The sequence below is a fragment of the Hyla sarda genome, chromosome 8 (assembly GCF_029499605.1).
Source record: "Hyla sarda isolate aHylSar1 chromosome 8, aHylSar1.hap1, whole genome shotgun sequence".
Taxonomy (NCBI): Eukaryota; Metazoa; Chordata; class Amphibia; order Anura; family Hylidae; genus Hyla; species Hyla sarda.
The window spans coordinates 90,313,785-90,331,693 of record NC_079196.1 but is presented as its reverse complement, the minus strand read 5'-3'; the positions used below and the strand labels follow the sequence as shown (position 1 = coordinate 90,331,693).

The window sequence follows — 17,909 nt, the reverse complement described above, 5'->3', positions numbered from 1 at the left end:
TGCCATCTCACCCCTACTGGCTATGGCTGTTCGGGGCCTTCAGAGACGGCCCTGATCAGCCAGTAATTCCGGGTCACTGGAGACCCGATTGACCCGGAATCTGCCGCAGTTCGCTGGGCTGAATTGTTCAGCGATCTGTGGCCATCGCTGACATGGGGGGACATCATGACCCCCCCCTCGGCAATATGCCGCAATGCCTGCTGATGGATATCAGCAGGTATCGGGCACCGGCTCACCTCCGGCTAGCGGCGGGGGGCCGGGAATGGACAGGACGTACTCGGACTTGGAAACGGGGGCGTATGAGTACGTCCATTGTCCTTAAGGGGTTAAGTCTAAAAACATTGTATGAGATGATAATGTTAACACATTACAGTAAACCACCATCCAAGTTTGTGATTAATGTGCAATAATTTTAGGATGTTAAAATGACTGCAGATAAACAGTATATTAAAGAAACTGTAGATGGCGCTAAAGTCCTATTTTTGTTCCTTCATCGTGTACTGCTTATTAGTTTTACTAAGTGCCCTGTAAACCCTACACCATTTGTTGTTCCCAGTGCTATGTGATTTATAGGGAGTATAACGGAGAAAATTGTTTTCCACCACCTTTTAAAAAGAAATCCATTTCAATTTACCATTTAAATTGTTCCCAGTATTTGAAATCTGCTCAAGTAAACGACCATTCTGAGAAGATAACAATTTTGTCTGCATAGTGTCAATCCCCCTCCCCTCCTTCCAGTTTGTGATCATCCTCAAAGATGAACATTAAATGGGTGTTTTGGTGTAGTCAATCCCTTTTTCATTAGAGAGGTTTACTGGATATAAACTGATAGATATGTTTGTCCAGCACCTGTGTATATTTCCTGCAATGACCAGGGCTGGCTGATAAAACTATGCTTCTAGGTTCAAATCTGTCTGGTCAGATTTGGGGGGGAGGGGGGGGGGACCTCAGGTTACATTCACAAGCAGTAATGTATTGTCTTATAGAAAGAAGTCAGTATGTTGTGTTTGGGGAATAAAGAGTTTACATACAGTTATTTTAATTTTAGTCCTCAGGATATTTTACTAAGTATAGGGAAATTTAGTTGATTAAAAAAAAAAATAAAAACTGCAGAAACTTAGTTTTAATTGTGCAAAATGTATCACATTGTTCCGGGATATCTTGATCAATGCACTTTTTTTTTCGTCATGTGGTTTGTCCACCACCCACTGAGTGAAGTTGTGCAAAAATTTTGCGAATTTAAAAAAAAAGTTATGACTGACTAAAAACTCATTGTGCACCGTTGTTGAAGGTGGAGATGTGACTAAAACATAGGAAAGTCTTAAAGATTAAAAGTTTCATTTTTCTAAAACATTTAACTTTTTTACGCCACAAAACTGCTATGCAAGCCTTAATACATTTCATCTCAAGTGTTCTTTGTTGCAGTGATTTTTTTGGCACCTAAGTTTTGCAACTTTTAATTTCAAAGGTTATTCTAAAAGAACATACAAATTTGTGATTTCAGTTTCAAGAATTCTATGATGTGGGGCTTGTTAGTTTGTCGCATCTTTTGGTGTAACTTTGCTAACTTAGGTGCAAATCTACACCAGCCCTGACTTGGCTTACCAAACTGGCTGTGGACGGCATTATTAGGCTAAGTTTTCACTTGTTTTTTTTTTTTCTGGCAGTTTTTGGAGATCTGCCGTTGCATTTTTTGAGCCAAAGGCAGAAGTGTATTCATAGGGAATTGGACGCATAAAGGAAGAAATTACACTTCTCCTCCCTTATGGATCCACTTCTGATTTTGGCTCAAAAACTGCAGTGGCAGATATCCAAAAACTGCCAGAAAAAAAACTAAGTGGAAACTTAGCCTAAAATAGATGCATGTTTTGTCGCACAGGTTAAAAGTAGCATAGGGGCACCATACAAAGTGAAGTACTGAAGATTGAAATGTAATCCTCACCATGTAGTAATTTGGGGCACGTACACAGTTTGCTTAACACAAACTAATGGAATAAAAAGACTTGCACCTAAACCACTCTTGGTGAATACCCCCTTCCCCTACCCAGTCACTATTTTGGTCAATGGGCCAGTTGCAGTATGCATTAGAATACCTTCTTGCCATCCCTAGTGTATACTAGCTATGTAGTGTAATTAACAGATGTGAATAATCCCTAAAGCCACTATTTATTTATTATGAAAAAATTGGATAGCGCCATTTTACCACAGTCCTGTAATTTTGACTTATGGCACTTATAACTAGAAGTATTACAATTATAAGTAGATATAATTAGTACATATAAATAGTAAAAAGGAAAAAAAAAAATTACAGGTTACAGCCTGCATGTGCTCCACTTACTCAAATTTAGTAAATGTGCAAAATAGGTATTTAGTTGAATCACAGTATTTTATAGAAGACGTGAGTGAAATGGGTTAATGGATTGTAAGAAGATGTTAAGCCTCTGTTCTCCAGTGCTGCGTCTCACACATTTCTAAGATGCTGGGAATGCTCAGCGAGTCCTCTTTCTGTGGCTGCTTAGGATATGAATGATGGAATAGGAGGGTTAACAATCACATGGGCCTCCTGCGGCTAATAGAAATACATTTCTCCTTCCAGAGCATATTGCTTTTAGGCATCTGGAATAGCACGAGTGAGACCTCATGCAGAGGGAGGGCACTTGTGCTGCAAAGCGTGCTAATAGAGGGTTAACTGCGTACTCTGTTCTGCTACTTGCTATAAAGAGACTCTGGTACCCGGTTAACCAAGCTGTCAGTTTTAGTGCTCTGACCTTCTACTTGCTATGGCATCCCTTTTGGTTAGTACCTATAACATGGGGAACCTTTTCAGCCTGGTTAGGCGTCGTTTTAAAAGAAGACGGAAGAAGCGATCTGAGAGAAAAGGTAAAAGCTCTGCTTCTGTCACTCCTGTTAGTGTTTTGTAGCAGTTCGTATGTATTACAGACTTTTGGACTGATGGCTGTTTTATATTTACAGATAAGCAGTATACTTACTACCCCTATTGTATTGTTAGACTTTTTTTTTTCTTATTTTATTTTTTCCATTACTATTGAGAACTTTTGTCAGAACTGTTTTGTGTGTTATGTTACCCACAGATTTCCGTAGTCGGTAGCCATTCATAAATCTACGTAAGTTGCTGGTGTGAAAGAAGTCACAAGCAGTTTAGTAAATCGCTCTGTAGCAGTATTTTATCTTCGGAGCTTGAAGCACTTGTCTTGATTCAAGCTGCTTAAGTATTTTAGCCCCGTAGTGCTTGTCTGCTCACATATATATAATATTCTTATTTCCTACAATATCAGAAGTGTGTACATTTTGTACATGTCATATATACTATAAATATATACCTCAAATATACGATAAATATACCATAAATTGTTGGCATTCACTTGTCATGCATGTTTGTTTGTTGTATAGTGAAAAGAAATCATGAAATCATTTAAAAAAAAAAAAAAATAATTTATTTATATATATATATATTTTTTTTTTTTTTTTTTTGCTAAATGTTCAGTATCCTAAAATCTTCTAAATGTTTGTTTTTTGCAGTATAGTTTTGTAAATAGATTAGTTTGTGTTGAGCAAATATTGACATTTGGTGTTATTTTTAGATTCATTATAAATATGGCTGTATATTTTAAAGAACTTCATTGAGAATCCTGCTCTGCAGGATATTTGTCAGTTGCAAAAAAACAAGACAGTAGCTCACATCTTACATCTCACATCTTACATCTCACATCTTACATCTCACATCCACATCTCACATCCACATCTCACATCCACATCTCACATCCACATCTCACATCCACATCTCACATCCACATCTCACATCCACATCTTACATCCACATCTCACATCCACATCTCACATCCACATCTCACATCCACATCTCACATCCACATCTCACATCCACATCTCACATCCACATCTCACATCCACATCTCACATCCACATCTCACATCCACATCTCACATCCACATCTCACATCCACATCTCACATCCACATCTCACATCTCACATCTCACATCTCACATCTCACATCTCACATCTCACATCTCACATCCACATCTCACATCTCACATCTCACATCTCACATCCACATCTCACATCCACATCTCACATCCACATCTCACATCCACATCTCACATCCACATCTCACATCCACATCTCACATCCACATCTCACATCCACATCTCACATCCACATCTCACATCCACATCTCACATCCACATCTCACATCCACATCTCACATCCACATCTCACATCCACATCTCACATCCACATCTCACATCCACATCTCACATCCACATCTCACATCCACATCTCACATCCACATCTCACATCCACATCTCACATCCACATCTCACATCCACATCCACATCTCACATCCACATCCACATCTCACATCCACATCTCACATCCACATCTCACATCCACATCTCACATCCACATCTCACATCCACATCTCACATCCACATCCACATCTCACATCCACATCTCACATCCACATCTCACATCCACATCTCACATCCACATCTCACATCCACATCTCACATCCACATCTCACATCCACATCTCACATCCACATCTCACATCCACATCTCACATCCACATCTCACATCCACATCTCACATCCACATCTCACATCCACATCTCACATCCACATCTCACATCCACATCTCACATCCACATCTCACATCCACATCTCACATCTCACATCCACATCTCACATCTCACATCTCACATCCACATCTCACATCTCACATCTCACATCTCACATCTCACATCCACATCCACATCTCACATCTCACATCCACATCTCACATCCACATCTCACATCCACATCTCACATCCACATCTCACATCCACATCTCACATCCACATCTCACATCCACATCTCACATCCACATCTCACATCCACATCTCACATCCACATCTCACATCTCACATCTCACATTCACATCCACATCTCACATCTCACATCTACTTTGCATGTTGACTTAGTAATGAGTTGTTCTAATAGTCAATGAATGATGCAGCTTCAGTCTCTGAATGAAAAGCCATTGTCCTTCTGAATCATTCTGCCCGGAGGACATTGGATCAAGGGTTTATACCTCCTCTTACAGATGGTCTTTAAATAAAAGGTACATTTTCGATTACATTTTGGACACAGTAATGAAAGTAAGGTTAATAAAGAAGTAGGAATAATCACAGCTCTCTGTGGACAAGTTAATCAGAAAACTCAAGGCTTCAGACGCTCCATTAGCATGATGGATTCAGTATCGTAGACCAAAGTATGTCATTCATTTCTACTTACAGGATTAGGAGAGATAACTCTAGCAAATAGACTTTTCCCCGTCTTCACTTTATCAGTTAGTGGAAGCCTTGTCTGGAATCCTGTGTCTCTGGTGATTGTGTATAAACCAGGATGCTCCTCCATATCACAGCTATATAATCCGTATAAAATGATGCTGTATTGATTACCCCAGTGTTTGGACCCCAAATCTTTTATGACTCCTTCAATGAATAATATTCTTGCGCTTAGTTTAACCCCTTAAGGACTTAGCCCTTTTTCACCTTAACCCCTTAAGGACCGGAGGTTTTTCCGTTTTTGCATTTTCGTTTTTTGCTCCTTGCCTTTAAAAAATCATAACTCTTTCAAATTTACACCTAAAAATCCATATGATGGCTTATTTTTTGCGCCACCAATTCTACTTTGTAATGACATCAGTCATTTTGCCCAAAAATCTATGGTGAAGCGGGAAAAAAAATCATTGTGCGACAAAATTGAAAAAAAAACGCTGTTTTGTAACTTTTGGGGGCTTCCGTTTCTACGTAGTACATTTTTCGGTAAAAATGACACCTGATATGTATTCTGTAGGTCCATACGATTAAAATGATACCCTACTTATATAGGTTTGATTTTGTCGGACTTCTGGAAAAAATCATAACTACATGCAGGAAAATTAATACGTTTAAAATTGTCATCTTCTGACCCCTATAACTTTTTTATTTTTCAGTGTATGGGGCGGTATGAGGGCTCATTTTTTGCGCCGTGATCTGAAGTTTTTAACGGTACCATTTTTGCATTGATAGGACTTATTGATCACTTTTTATTCATTTTTAAATGATATAAAAAGTGACCAAAAATGCACTATTTTGGACTTTGGAATTTTTTTGCGCGCACGCCATTGACCGAGCGGTTTAATTAATGATATATTTTTATAATTCGAACATTTCCGCACGCGGTGATACCACATATGTTTATTTTTATTTTTATTTACTGTGTTTTTTTTTTTATTGGAAAAGGGGGGTGATTCAAACTTTTAATAGGGGAGGAGTTAAATGATCTTTATTCACTTTTTTTTTCCACTTTTTTTTTGCAGTGTTATAGGTCCCATAGGGACCTATAACACTGCACACACTGATCTTCTATGTTGATCACTGGTTTCTCATAAGAAACCAATGATCAACGATTCTGCCGGATGACTGCTCATGCCTGGATCTCAGGCACTGAGCAGTCATTCGGCGATCGGACAGCGAGGAGGCAGGAAGGGGCCCTCCCGCTGTCCTGTCAGCTGTTCGGGATGCCGCGATTAGCCGCGGCTATCCCGAACAGCCCGACTGAGCTAGCCGGGAACTTTCACTTTCACTTTTAGCCGCGCGGCTCAGCTTTGAGCGCGCGGCTAAAGGGTTAATAGCGCGCGGCGCCGCGATCGGCGCTGCGCGCTATTAGAGGCGGGTCCCGGCTTCACTATGACGCCGGGCCCGCCATGATATGACGCGGGGTTACTGTGTAACCCCGCGTTATATCAGAAGAGCAGGACCAAGGACGTACCGGTACGTCCTTGGTCCTTAAGGGGTTAAGGACTAAGCTGTTTTTTTGCAATTCTGACCACTGTCACTTTAAACATTGATAACTCTGGGATGCTTTTACTTAACATTCTGATTCCGAGATAGTTTTTTCGTGACATATTCTACTTTAACATAAAAATTTTATGGTAACTTGCATTTTTGGTAACTTGCATCCTTTCTTGGTGAAAAATCCCAAAATTTGATGAAAAAAATGAAAATTTTGCATTTTTCTAACTTTGAAGCTTGTAAGGAAAATGGATATTCAAAATAACATTTTTTGGTTCACATATACAATATGTCTACTTTATGTTTGCATCATAAAATTTATGAGTTTTTACTTTTGGAAGACACCAAAGGGCTTCAAAGTTCAGCAGCAATTTTCCAATTTTTCACAAAATTTTCAAACTCGATATTTTTCAGGGACCAGTTCAGTTTTGAAGTGGATTTGAAGGGTCTTCATATTAGAAATACCCCACAAATGACCCATTATAAAAACTGCACCCCCCCCAAAGTATTAAAAATGACATTCAGTAAGTGTTTTAACCCTTTAGGTGTTTCACAGGAATAGCAGCAAAGTGAAGGAGAAAATTCAAAATCTTCATTTTTTACACTTGCATGTTCTTGTAGACCCAATTTTTGAATTTTTGCAAGTGGTAAAAGGAGAACATTTTTACTTATATTTGTAGCCCAATTTCTCTCGAGTAAGCACATACCTCATATGTCTATGTAAAGTGTTTGGCGGGCGCAGTAGAGGGCTCAGAAGGGAAGGAGCGACAAGGGGATTTTGGAGAGAAAATTTTTCTGAGAGAACTTTTTTTGGGGGGCATGTCACCTTTAGGAAGCCCCTAGGGTGTCAAAACAGCAAAAAAAAAAAAAACACATGGCATACCATTTTGGAAACTAGACCCCTCGGGGAATGTAACATGGGATAAAGTGAGCCTTAATACCCCACAGGTGTTTCATGACTTTTGCAAAGGTAAAAAAAAAAAAATTTTACCTAAAATGCTTGGTTTCCCAAAAATTTTACATTTTTACAAAGGATTAAAGAAGAAAATACCCCCCAAAATTTGAAGCCCAATTTCTCCCGAAAAGTTCTCTGCTGGCGCAATACAGGTCTCAGAAGAGGAATAGTGACATTTGGCTTTTTGGAAGCAAATTTTGCTCTGGGGGCATGCCGCATTTAGGAAGCCCCTATGGTGCCAGGACAGCAAAAAAAAAACACATGGCATTACATTTTGGAAACTAGACCCCTCGGGGAACGTAACAGTGTTACAGTAGGTATTTACACCTCACAAGTTTTTTGAACAGTGGGCCGTAAAATGAAAATTTTGTTGTTTTTTTTTTTTTTTTGCACTATATTGTGTTACCCCAAAATTACCTCACATTGGGTAATAGGGCAAAAGGCCCCCAAAATTTGTAGAACCACTTCGTCTGAGAAAAAAAATACCCCATATGTGGATGTAAATTGCTCTGTGGACGCACTACAATGCTCAGAATAGAAGGAGTGAAATTTTGTTGGAATCGAAGTCGGGGGTCATGTGCATTTATAAAGCCCCCATTGTGCAATAACAGCCAAAAAAAACACATGTGACACCATTTTAGAAACTACACCCCTCAATGAATGTAACAAGGGGTACAGTGGGAAATAACCTCACAGGTTTTTTGAAAGACCGGCCATAAATTGAAAAATTTGATGTTTTTACAACAAAATGCTGGGGTTACCCAATTTTTAACATTTTCACAAGGGGTAATATGAGATATTGGGTTACAAATTTTTGAGGGCTTTCCCCTCTGACTTCCCCTCCACATATGGGGTAACGTGCTGGGCGGGCGCACAACAAGGCTCTGAAGTCATAGAGGTCACTTTGTATTTGTGGCCTATGGCGTATCAGCAGCTGAGGGTTACATACGTTCCGAGGAAAATACAAAAATTAAACACCCACATGTGACACCAATACAGAAAGTACCCACCCTGAGGAATGGGTATAGGGGTAAAGAGGACATTTTTAACGCACAGGTGTTTCCTAAATTTATTTTCCAGGAATGGATGAAGGGTAGCTTTTGAAAATTGCAATTTTCAACCTAATCTTCTTCTCATCTGCTTCATCTTTCTGGGAACAACTAACATGTGACTCCAAATTGTTGCCTGGAAATACGACAGAACTCAGCGAGAACTCTTCGCATTTGAGGCGGATGTTTGTTACGGACCTAACAGTTACATACATTCAGAGGAAAATATAAGAAAAGAACACCCACATATGAGAATACTACAAACAGTTCACCCTCTAGGGAAGGTGTATAGGGTGAAGTGGAGATTTGAAACAGACGGGTGTTCCCTTCATTTATTTTCCAGGAATGGATGAAGTGTACTATGGGGGGGAAGAAAATAGCAATTTTACTCATATGCCAATTATTTTCCCAGAATGATGACCCAGAGTACAGCCAAAAGTAAAAATGATGCCTGCCCCAAACCCTATACCCTGAATCCTCATTCTGGGAAGGGGATGTGTGGGGCCGTCCCTATTCTGTTACCTCAAATGCGCAACCGGCTCAGGTGGGGGGAGAGAGCGTTGCGCATTGGAGGCAACTGCAAACCTCCAATGCTGTTGACTCTGTGTCCCATGACCCATTTTTTAGGGGGAAGAAAAAAAAGATATTGGGGTATTGCGAAAAAGTTTTTTTTTTTTTTTTTTTTGGGGGGGGGGGGGGGGGGCTTGGAGAGAGGAGTAGTGTATTTTGGTATAAAATTTGGAAGTCAATGTACCCTGGACTGGTACATTGGAGCCGAATTCTGGGGAATGAAAATTAGGGCAAAGGATGGAAAATTTAGTACTCCATGGAAGTGTGATACTCCCTGAAGCAGCCTATGCAGAGGCGCGGATTATCTGGGCAAGTGTCACACTGAATGGTGGTGTCCCTCAGTCTCCCCTTCCTGTGACACACACTGCATTTCTTCTGGGTTCGTCCCGACCTTCTAGTGTTGGGGATCGCACCAGGAAAGTGTTGTCCCGGGACGATCCGGGGACCTAAAGTTCCAGAGGTGCTCTGACCCGCTCCTTGGCGGTCACCAAAGATGAGGGCCCTTAGAACTACCTCTTGGAACTGCAGGTATGTCCCTGTGTTGCCAGCATACTTGTACAGTATAAAAGAGTTGTACATGGCAACCTGTACCATGTAGACCGCAACCTTTTTATACCATACACGTGTTTTCCGCATGTCATTATATGACTTGAGGACTTGATCAGAAAGATCAACTCCCCCCATATACCGATTGTAGTCCAGAATACAATCGGGCTTGAGGACCGGTCCCGCGGTACTTCGCACAGGGACAGGGGTGCTGCCATTCCCATGGATTGTGGTGAGCATAAGGACATCCCTCTTGTCCTTATACCGGACCAACAACAGGTTCTCATGGGAAAAGGCACGGGACTCACCCCGGGGGATAGGAGCATGTAGGGGATGGGGCGGAAGGCCTCTTTGATTCTTCTGGACTGTCCCACAAGCGACCATGGATCTGGCGGCGAGGGATGTGAAGAGAGGGATACTAGTATAAAAGTTATCCATTTAAAGGTGATAACCTTTATCTAGCAATGGGTGCAAAAGGCCCCAAACGATTTTCCTGCCAACACCCAGAGTGGGGGGACATTCTGGGGGTTCGAAACGGGAATCTCGTCCCTCATACACTATATAAACTTGCAAGTGTACCCGGAGGAACTCTCGCAAAGTTTATACATCTTCACGCCATACCGCGCTCGCTTGGTAGGGATGTATTGCCGGAAGCTGAGTCTCCCCTTGAAGCTGATGAGAGACTCATCAATAGAAACCTCCCGCCCCGGGACGTAGGCCTCCCAAAATCTGGCCCTGAAGTGATTGGTGACCGGCCTTATTTTATACAAATACTGTAGAGGGGTGTCTGGTAAAGGATGCCCCCACTCCAATATTGCCTGACACTCGGTTTTTTAACTAGACCCAAATGCAGCACAAGGCCTCAAAAGGTCCTCATTTCGGCTGCATCGACTGGAGTCCAGCCGCCGGGTCTAGCTAAAAATGAGCCCGGGTTAGCGGCGACGAACTGTTGGGCATACAGATTCGTGTGTGTAACCATCAAATTAACAGTCGTCACTGAAAAAATGACCGAAAAAGTCCATTTCAGTGAACCCGACAATGTTAATTTTTATTCCTGAGTCGCCAACAAACTCAGAAATCACGGGCTCGTGGTCCGCTGGCTGAGTCCATACAAGTTCGCCGGTACGATGTACCAGTGAACTTGGCTGGGGGGTTTCACTAGTAGAGCGCCAGGGGGACTCATACTAGCATGGGGCATAGGGTCAAGGGCAGAGGAGGTTTGCGGCGGCGCACGGCGGCGTCTCCGCCGCCTTGGTGGCTCATAATCTGAACTAGATGATGAGGAGGACGATGAAATAAGGAAGGTGGGGTCTTCATCGTCCTCTGAGATGCAGAGTCGGAGGCAAGTATGGCATATGCCTCCTCCGCCAAAAACTCTCTACGGGCCATTTCCCTACTCTAATGTGGATACGGGGGGGGACTTGTGTATGTGCTGCGTGTGGTGTGGTGCGATACTACCTCCCTAACCCGCGCTAACTAAATTAACCCGCCCTAACAGAAAAAATAAAAAAAAGGGGACTTATAAAAAATAAAGGGGTGACTTCTAGCGCCAAAAAAGCCCTGCGCCAGAAAAAAGTGTTTATCTAATTAGTGGTGTGCGCACTGATTAGCGCTTGTGGTGGCAGGGGGCACAGAAGTCAGTGGGGGGTCCGGCCACTAAGCCCAGAATAGTGGTTGGTGACTTGTACACAGACCCCCACACAAAAAACCCGAAAAATCAAATTAAAAAACGCTTAACCCCGAAAAAATGCACCCACCTGAACCCAAAAAAACGCTGATCAGTGATAAATCACCGACAGCGGTGGGACAGGCTGCACACACAGGTACGGTCCGTCCACACAGTACACGCCTGCTACTGGTGGCACGGACCGCCTATGGGTGCAAAAAAGCGCTAGAAAACCAGAGGGTCCGCACACACGCTTAGGGAAGAAAAAGAAAAAAAGATCTGCGCCAAAAAAACGCTGACGGCAGACCGCAGTGACCCAGCAGGGCCGGGGTCACGCAGCTAAAGGTGCTACGGACCCACGGCCACCCACTGAGGTACGCTGGGGAAAAAAAAAGACTTTTATATATATATTTTTTTTAACCCTAACCTGTCCCTACCTAATCTAAAGCTATCCCTGGGGATTTCTGTGCCAATGGGCCACAGAAAGGGGGCAAGTGGCACTTTTTTTTTTACTGAGGGGATGGGGGGCAGCACGGGCTCCGTCCTGCTCACCAGATGTTTGTGAAATGGCAGGCAGAACGGAGCAACATGCTCCTAGCCCCCACCATCCCCTCCCATTACACTGTGATTGTTGTAGCCACTTTGGTCACCCAATCACACTGTAGTGGGGGCGGTGGCAACAATGCCTGCCCCCAGTACAGCACTGATAATGATTGGTGGTGTATATTGCACCACCATTCATCATCTATATCCGGGTCACACGTGACCCTGATGACCCGGAACCGCTGCAGAACGCCGGTAAGTAGTTAACGGCGTCCTGCAGCGATCGCCGATATAGGAGGTCCTCCGGACCTCCTCCGGCACACTGCCGGGATGTCTGCTGAATGAAATCAGCAGACATCCGGCTCCGATCCCCGCCCCGGCGAGCGGCAGGGAACGGAATCGCAGCGCATCGCTCGTCTGAATTGATGAGCGATGCGCTGCGATTGCCGACATGGGGGGGGGGGTCATCATGACCCCCCTGGGCGATATGCCACGATGCCTGCTGAACGATTTCAGCAGGCATCGGGCACCGGCTCCCCTCCAGCTAGCAGCGGGGGGCCGGGATTTCACAGGACGTACTCAAACGTCCTGAGTCCTTAAGGGGTTAATGTTCCTATATTATACACAATTTACAGCTTTTATGGGAATATTTTTCACCATGTTAATTCCTATCATTGTTAACTTTAAGTTGTGTTAAATTAAATTTACCGTATTTATCGGCGTATAACACGCACTTTTTAGGCTAAAATTTTTAGCCTAAAGTCTGTGTGTGTTATACGCCGATACACCCCCAGGAAAGGCAGGGGGAGAGAGGCCGTCGCTGCCCGCTTCTCTCCCCCTGCCTTTCCTGGGGTCTAGAGCCCTGCTGCCGGCTCTTCTCTCCCCCTGGCTATCGGCGCTGCTGCCCGTTCTGTCCCCCTGACTATAGTTGCCGGCGCCGACAGCCAGGGGGAGAGAAGGGGCAGCGGCACCCATTGCCAGCGCCGCTGCCCTGTTGCCCCCCCCCCCCCCCCATCCCCGGTGGCATAATTACCTGTTGCTGGGGCATCGTTGCTAAAAAAATTTAATAAAATGGACACTGCTGTAGCCAGGGACTGGCGACATGCTTGTCTGGACAACAGTCTAAAAAACAGAATCAGGAAGTGGATGGAGCTGAATGGGAGCAGCGAGGGAACAGGGCTAGTCAAGTAACTTTATTTATTTTTAATTTTTTTTTATACATTTTTTTTTTTTTTTAAGAGGTTCAGCACTATATGCTTAAGCTGGAATTCCCCTTTAAAGCAGAAATGTGTCCCATTTGGGGGTATGCACAGCAAAATAAATAATGGATAAAAAAAAATATACTCACGCCTCATATAAGGCCTGTGTGGACTATTCTTATTCCATCCTACCCGGGCTGCAAAAAATAGAGAAAATAAACTTTCACTTACCTTCCTATGTTCCCCCGGAGCTCCGCAGCAGCTGATTGGTCGTCCGGGCTGTCTACTTCCTATAGCCCGGGACGTCACATGGTGCTTCAGCCTATCACCAGCCAAGGCGGGACATTGCTGCGGCCGGTGATAGGCTGAAGCGACGTGTGACGTCCTGGGCTAAAGGAAGTAGGAAACAGACAGCCCGGCCGACAGATCAGCTGTTGCAGAGCGCCGGGGGACGTAGGAAGGTAAGTGAAAGTTTTTTCTTTTTTTTTTCTGCAGCCCAGGCAGGATGGAATAGGAATAGTCCGTACTAGACATGGTAGATATAACATTCAGCATGTTAAAGGTTGGAGAATGCTGTAAGCTCTGTTGGGGGGGTTAAATTATGTTTAAAATTGTGCTGAGCTGTGCAGTCAGTTTACTACTTGTACTGCATGGCTAGCTGCCCTGGTTGAGTGATTATCCCTTTCCTGGTTCAGTCCATTATACACAGCTTGTTTATTAGATGAAGCATGAGCTTACCTATTTATAAACCAATATACTCTACATACTTCCTTTTATCACAGATATTTGATTACTGATTTTGAGAGCAAGAATACATTGTTGTTGGGAAGTAAGGCTCTGTTTACATTCTTTTAATTACTTTCTTTTTGTTTGTAAATTAATGTTAGTCAGTGGCACATGTCAGAGGCTTCTATCAGAAGTATACTTTAAAGGAAGCATGAAGCAAAGTGTTAACAGACCATTGTCATTAAATAGGTTATGGTGTCCTGATCTTACACATTTTTTAGTTTCTTGATACACCCTTCTGTTCCTGAGATGAGGGGTTTATACTTTGTCTGACAATGAACGGAATCAGTCAGATGGGCATGAACTTAATTTTATTAATGGGAATGATGGTCGTGATTATAATCAGGGGGTGTGAATATTTTACATTGTATGTGCAACACAAGAGAAACACAGCCGCACATCCACCATTTGTAATTTGATCTACTTGCTTCTCAGCATAATTTAAAAAACTAACAGGTAATTAGTATACATTTTTATCAAAAAGTACAAGCCCACTCCCCACGTCAAGGCCACCTAGTTAGAGTGGGTCCCTAACCTGACACTGGGGAAGTGCCTCAGAGACTCCATGCCCAACGGGGGGAGCGACCCAGTGGCCAGGCAGCCCCACTACTGCCCAACCAAGCCCCTGGCTCTGGGCCACTCCACCCCACAGACAAAGCATCACAGAAACCATGGCCGCCACAGTGAACCACACCAGTATGAAACCTACCATGTGCTCACTGCCAGAGGGCTGGGAGAATGGTAGGAGGAAACACTCATGCAGTTTCCTGCTAATTTATAACGCCTGGGCCAAATGGGTGGAGCGGAGTGCTGGCCATGGAAGAAGGGAGAGATTACAAATGTGCAACACAAAAAGAGAGACACAGCCGCACATCCACCATTTGTAATTTGATCTACTTGCTTCTCAGCATAATTTCAAAAATGAACAGGTTTTTTACAATTTTACATTGTATGCCTAATACACACCACCTGATTGTATAATCCGGCCCATCACAATCACCTCTCAACATACTTTCGATCTTATTTATGCACCATGTTGGTACCAGCAGAAGGATTTCTAGAAAATGCATATGCATGATTACACTACAGTTTAAGCCTCACTGCCCTTGTATGTTTTTCATAGTATTTTACTATAGATCATCTTGAAGTGTATTTGTGATGAGGTATGAATATTCACTGCTGATGAAAATAGTTAAGGACTTATTTGCTGTCTTGTCAAAAGCGATCACGTTGGGCAATAATTTCGCTTTTAACCCAACTCCATATCTGTCCCCAGTTAGGGAGTGAAATTGAAATAATGTGGTACATAGTTAGAAAGACACTTGGGGACCGTGGCACAAATTAGAACTGTCAGAAACATTTAGCGCCGCTGTAGAGTGCCAGGCTGGAGCACACACTCAATGTCCTTGAAAGATCTTCCTAAATAAGTTTTATTATTAGAATTACTTACTAAATCATCACCCAATTTACTGGTAGTGTTTCACAAATCTGACCATCTCAAGAGAACTGTCAAAATTAAATATTTTTTTTCTTAGAAAGGAGAAAATGCACAAAAATGCAGTTTTTCTATCTGTCCCCATTATCTTTTCCCTTTCTTTTTAGTCTTCTCTCCATAGAATATTTCCATGAGGCTCCTATACAATCTATAGGTTCCACAGTACCAGTAGCTTTAACCCCTTAAGGACTAAGCCCATTTTGGCCTTAAGGACACAGACAATAAAATTTTTACGTTTTCATTTTTTCCTTCTCGCCTTCTAAAAATCATAACTCTTTTATATTTTCATCCACAGACTAGTATGAGGGCTTGTTTTTTGCGCGACCAGTTGTCCTTTGTAATGACATCACTCATTATATCATAAAATGTATGGCACAACCAAAAAACACTATTTTTGTGGGGAAATTAATACGAAAAACGCAATTTTGCTAATTTTGGAAGGTTTCATTTTCACGCCGTACAATTTATGGTAAAAATGACGTGTGTTCTTTATTCTGAGGGTCAATACGATTAAAATGATACACATTATTACATACTTTTCTATTATTGTTGCGCTTAAAAAAAATCACAAACTTTTTAACCAAATTAGTACGTTTATAATCCCTTTATTTTGATGACCTCTAACTTTTTTATTTTTCCGTAGAAGCGGCGATATGGGGGCTCATTTTTTGCGCCATGATCTGTACTTTTTTTTGATACCACATTTGCATATAAAAAACTTTTAATACATTTTTTATAATTTTTTTTTAATAAAATGTATTAAAGTAGGAATTTTGGACTTTTTTTTTTTTTTTGTTCACGCCGTTAACCGTACGGGATCATTAACATTTTATTTTAATAGTTCGGACATTTACGCACGTGGCGATACCAAATATGTCTATAAAAATTTTTTACGCTTTTTGGGGGTAAAATAGGAAAAAACGGACGTTTTACTTTTTTATTGGGGGAGGGGATTTTTCATTTTTTTTTTTTTTTCTTTTAGTTTTACATTTTTTTACATAGGGGACTATTCATAGCAATACCATGATTGCTAATACTGATCTGTTCTATGTATAGGACATAGAACAGATCAGTGTTATCGGTCATCTTCTGCTCTGGTCTGCTCGATCACAGACGAGAGCAGGAGACGCCGGGAGCCGCACCTCCGTGCGGCGTTATGAATGATCGGATCCCCGCAGCAGCGCTGCGGGCGATCCGATCATTCATTCAAATCACGCACTGCCGCAGATGCCGGGATCTGTATTGATCCCGGCACCTGAGGGGTTAATGGCGGACGCCCGCAAGATCGCGGGCGTCTGCCATTGCCGGCGGGTCCCTGGCTGCGATCAGCAGCCGGGATCAGCCGCGCATGACACTGGCATCGCTCCGATGCCCGCGGTTATGCTTAGGACGTAAATGTACGTCCTGGTGCGTTAAGTACCACGGCACCAGGACGTACATTTACGTCCTGCGTCCTTAAGGGGTTAATCTACTTGTTTTATCTGGTAGCTACAGTGCTTGTAGATTACGCCTTTCTTGATACTGTTCTAATCATTTTTAAACTAGAAATAAAAATTTAAGGTAAAAGAAAGTACTTTCAATAGACTGGGAACATGATATTTCAAGGAATGATGTGATTTATGGAAGTTTATGCTTACGGTGCTAATGCGTTTAGTTTGCAGTAGGTTCCAGTGTGCCTTCCTGTGGCAGGTGCAGGTTACAAGAACATGGATCACGTCCTGGAAATTGATCAGTCAGGCTCATAGGGTTTGTGTGTCTGTTTTTTATTTAGTTAATCTAACTTGTAGAGTGGACCAGTGCAAACATTGTATACTAAATCTTTTTTTTTTTTTTTTTTTAAATACTTAGGTGGTATTCCGACTACAGTAGTACACGCTGCAACATTTTTCTTTTAGGATGTATGTATGCATCATGGGAAAACCTAAATGTATGCAAACAGAGCCAATACTGCTCACCTTTATTATCTATGTGGATGACTAAAATTTTTGGTTTTATGAACCATGCTTATCATATTCTTTACTGGAATAGAATACATTTCTCTTCAAGTTAACTTGGACCTGAGCAGTGTGTAAACGTTACATATGGGCTCTTGTAATATGCATGTTTAAACTGTAATTCTTTTTTTGGCTCGTACATTTCCATGACCCTGTAAGCCCATAAAGCTTCCATTCTGTCCCTGAAACACAATTGTGGTCATAGATCTTACAAGATTCGTACAATGAATCATTCCCATTTTGCAGGGTAAGGT

At 42.3% G+C, this 17,909-nt stretch overlaps 1 protein-coding gene across 2 annotated transcripts in view; it reads left to right on the top strand.

Moving 5' to 3' along the window:
- ADARB1 (adenosine deaminase RNA specific B1) overlaps positions 1-17,909 on the top strand; it is a 130,505-nt gene that overhangs the window by 60,398 nt on the left and 52,198 nt on the right. The window contains exon 1 of one of the 2 annotated variants that reach the window (XM_056537199.1): positions 2,650-2,880. The exons of the other annotated variant lie outside the window; for it this stretch is intronic. Coding sequence (XP_056393174.1) covers positions 2,781-2,880 — 100 coding nt within the window. The 5' untranslated portion in view covers positions 2,650-2,780. Of the gene's footprint in view, positions 1-2,649; positions 2,881-17,909 lie in introns of those variants that run through there. 2 annotated transcript variants of the gene reach the window in all.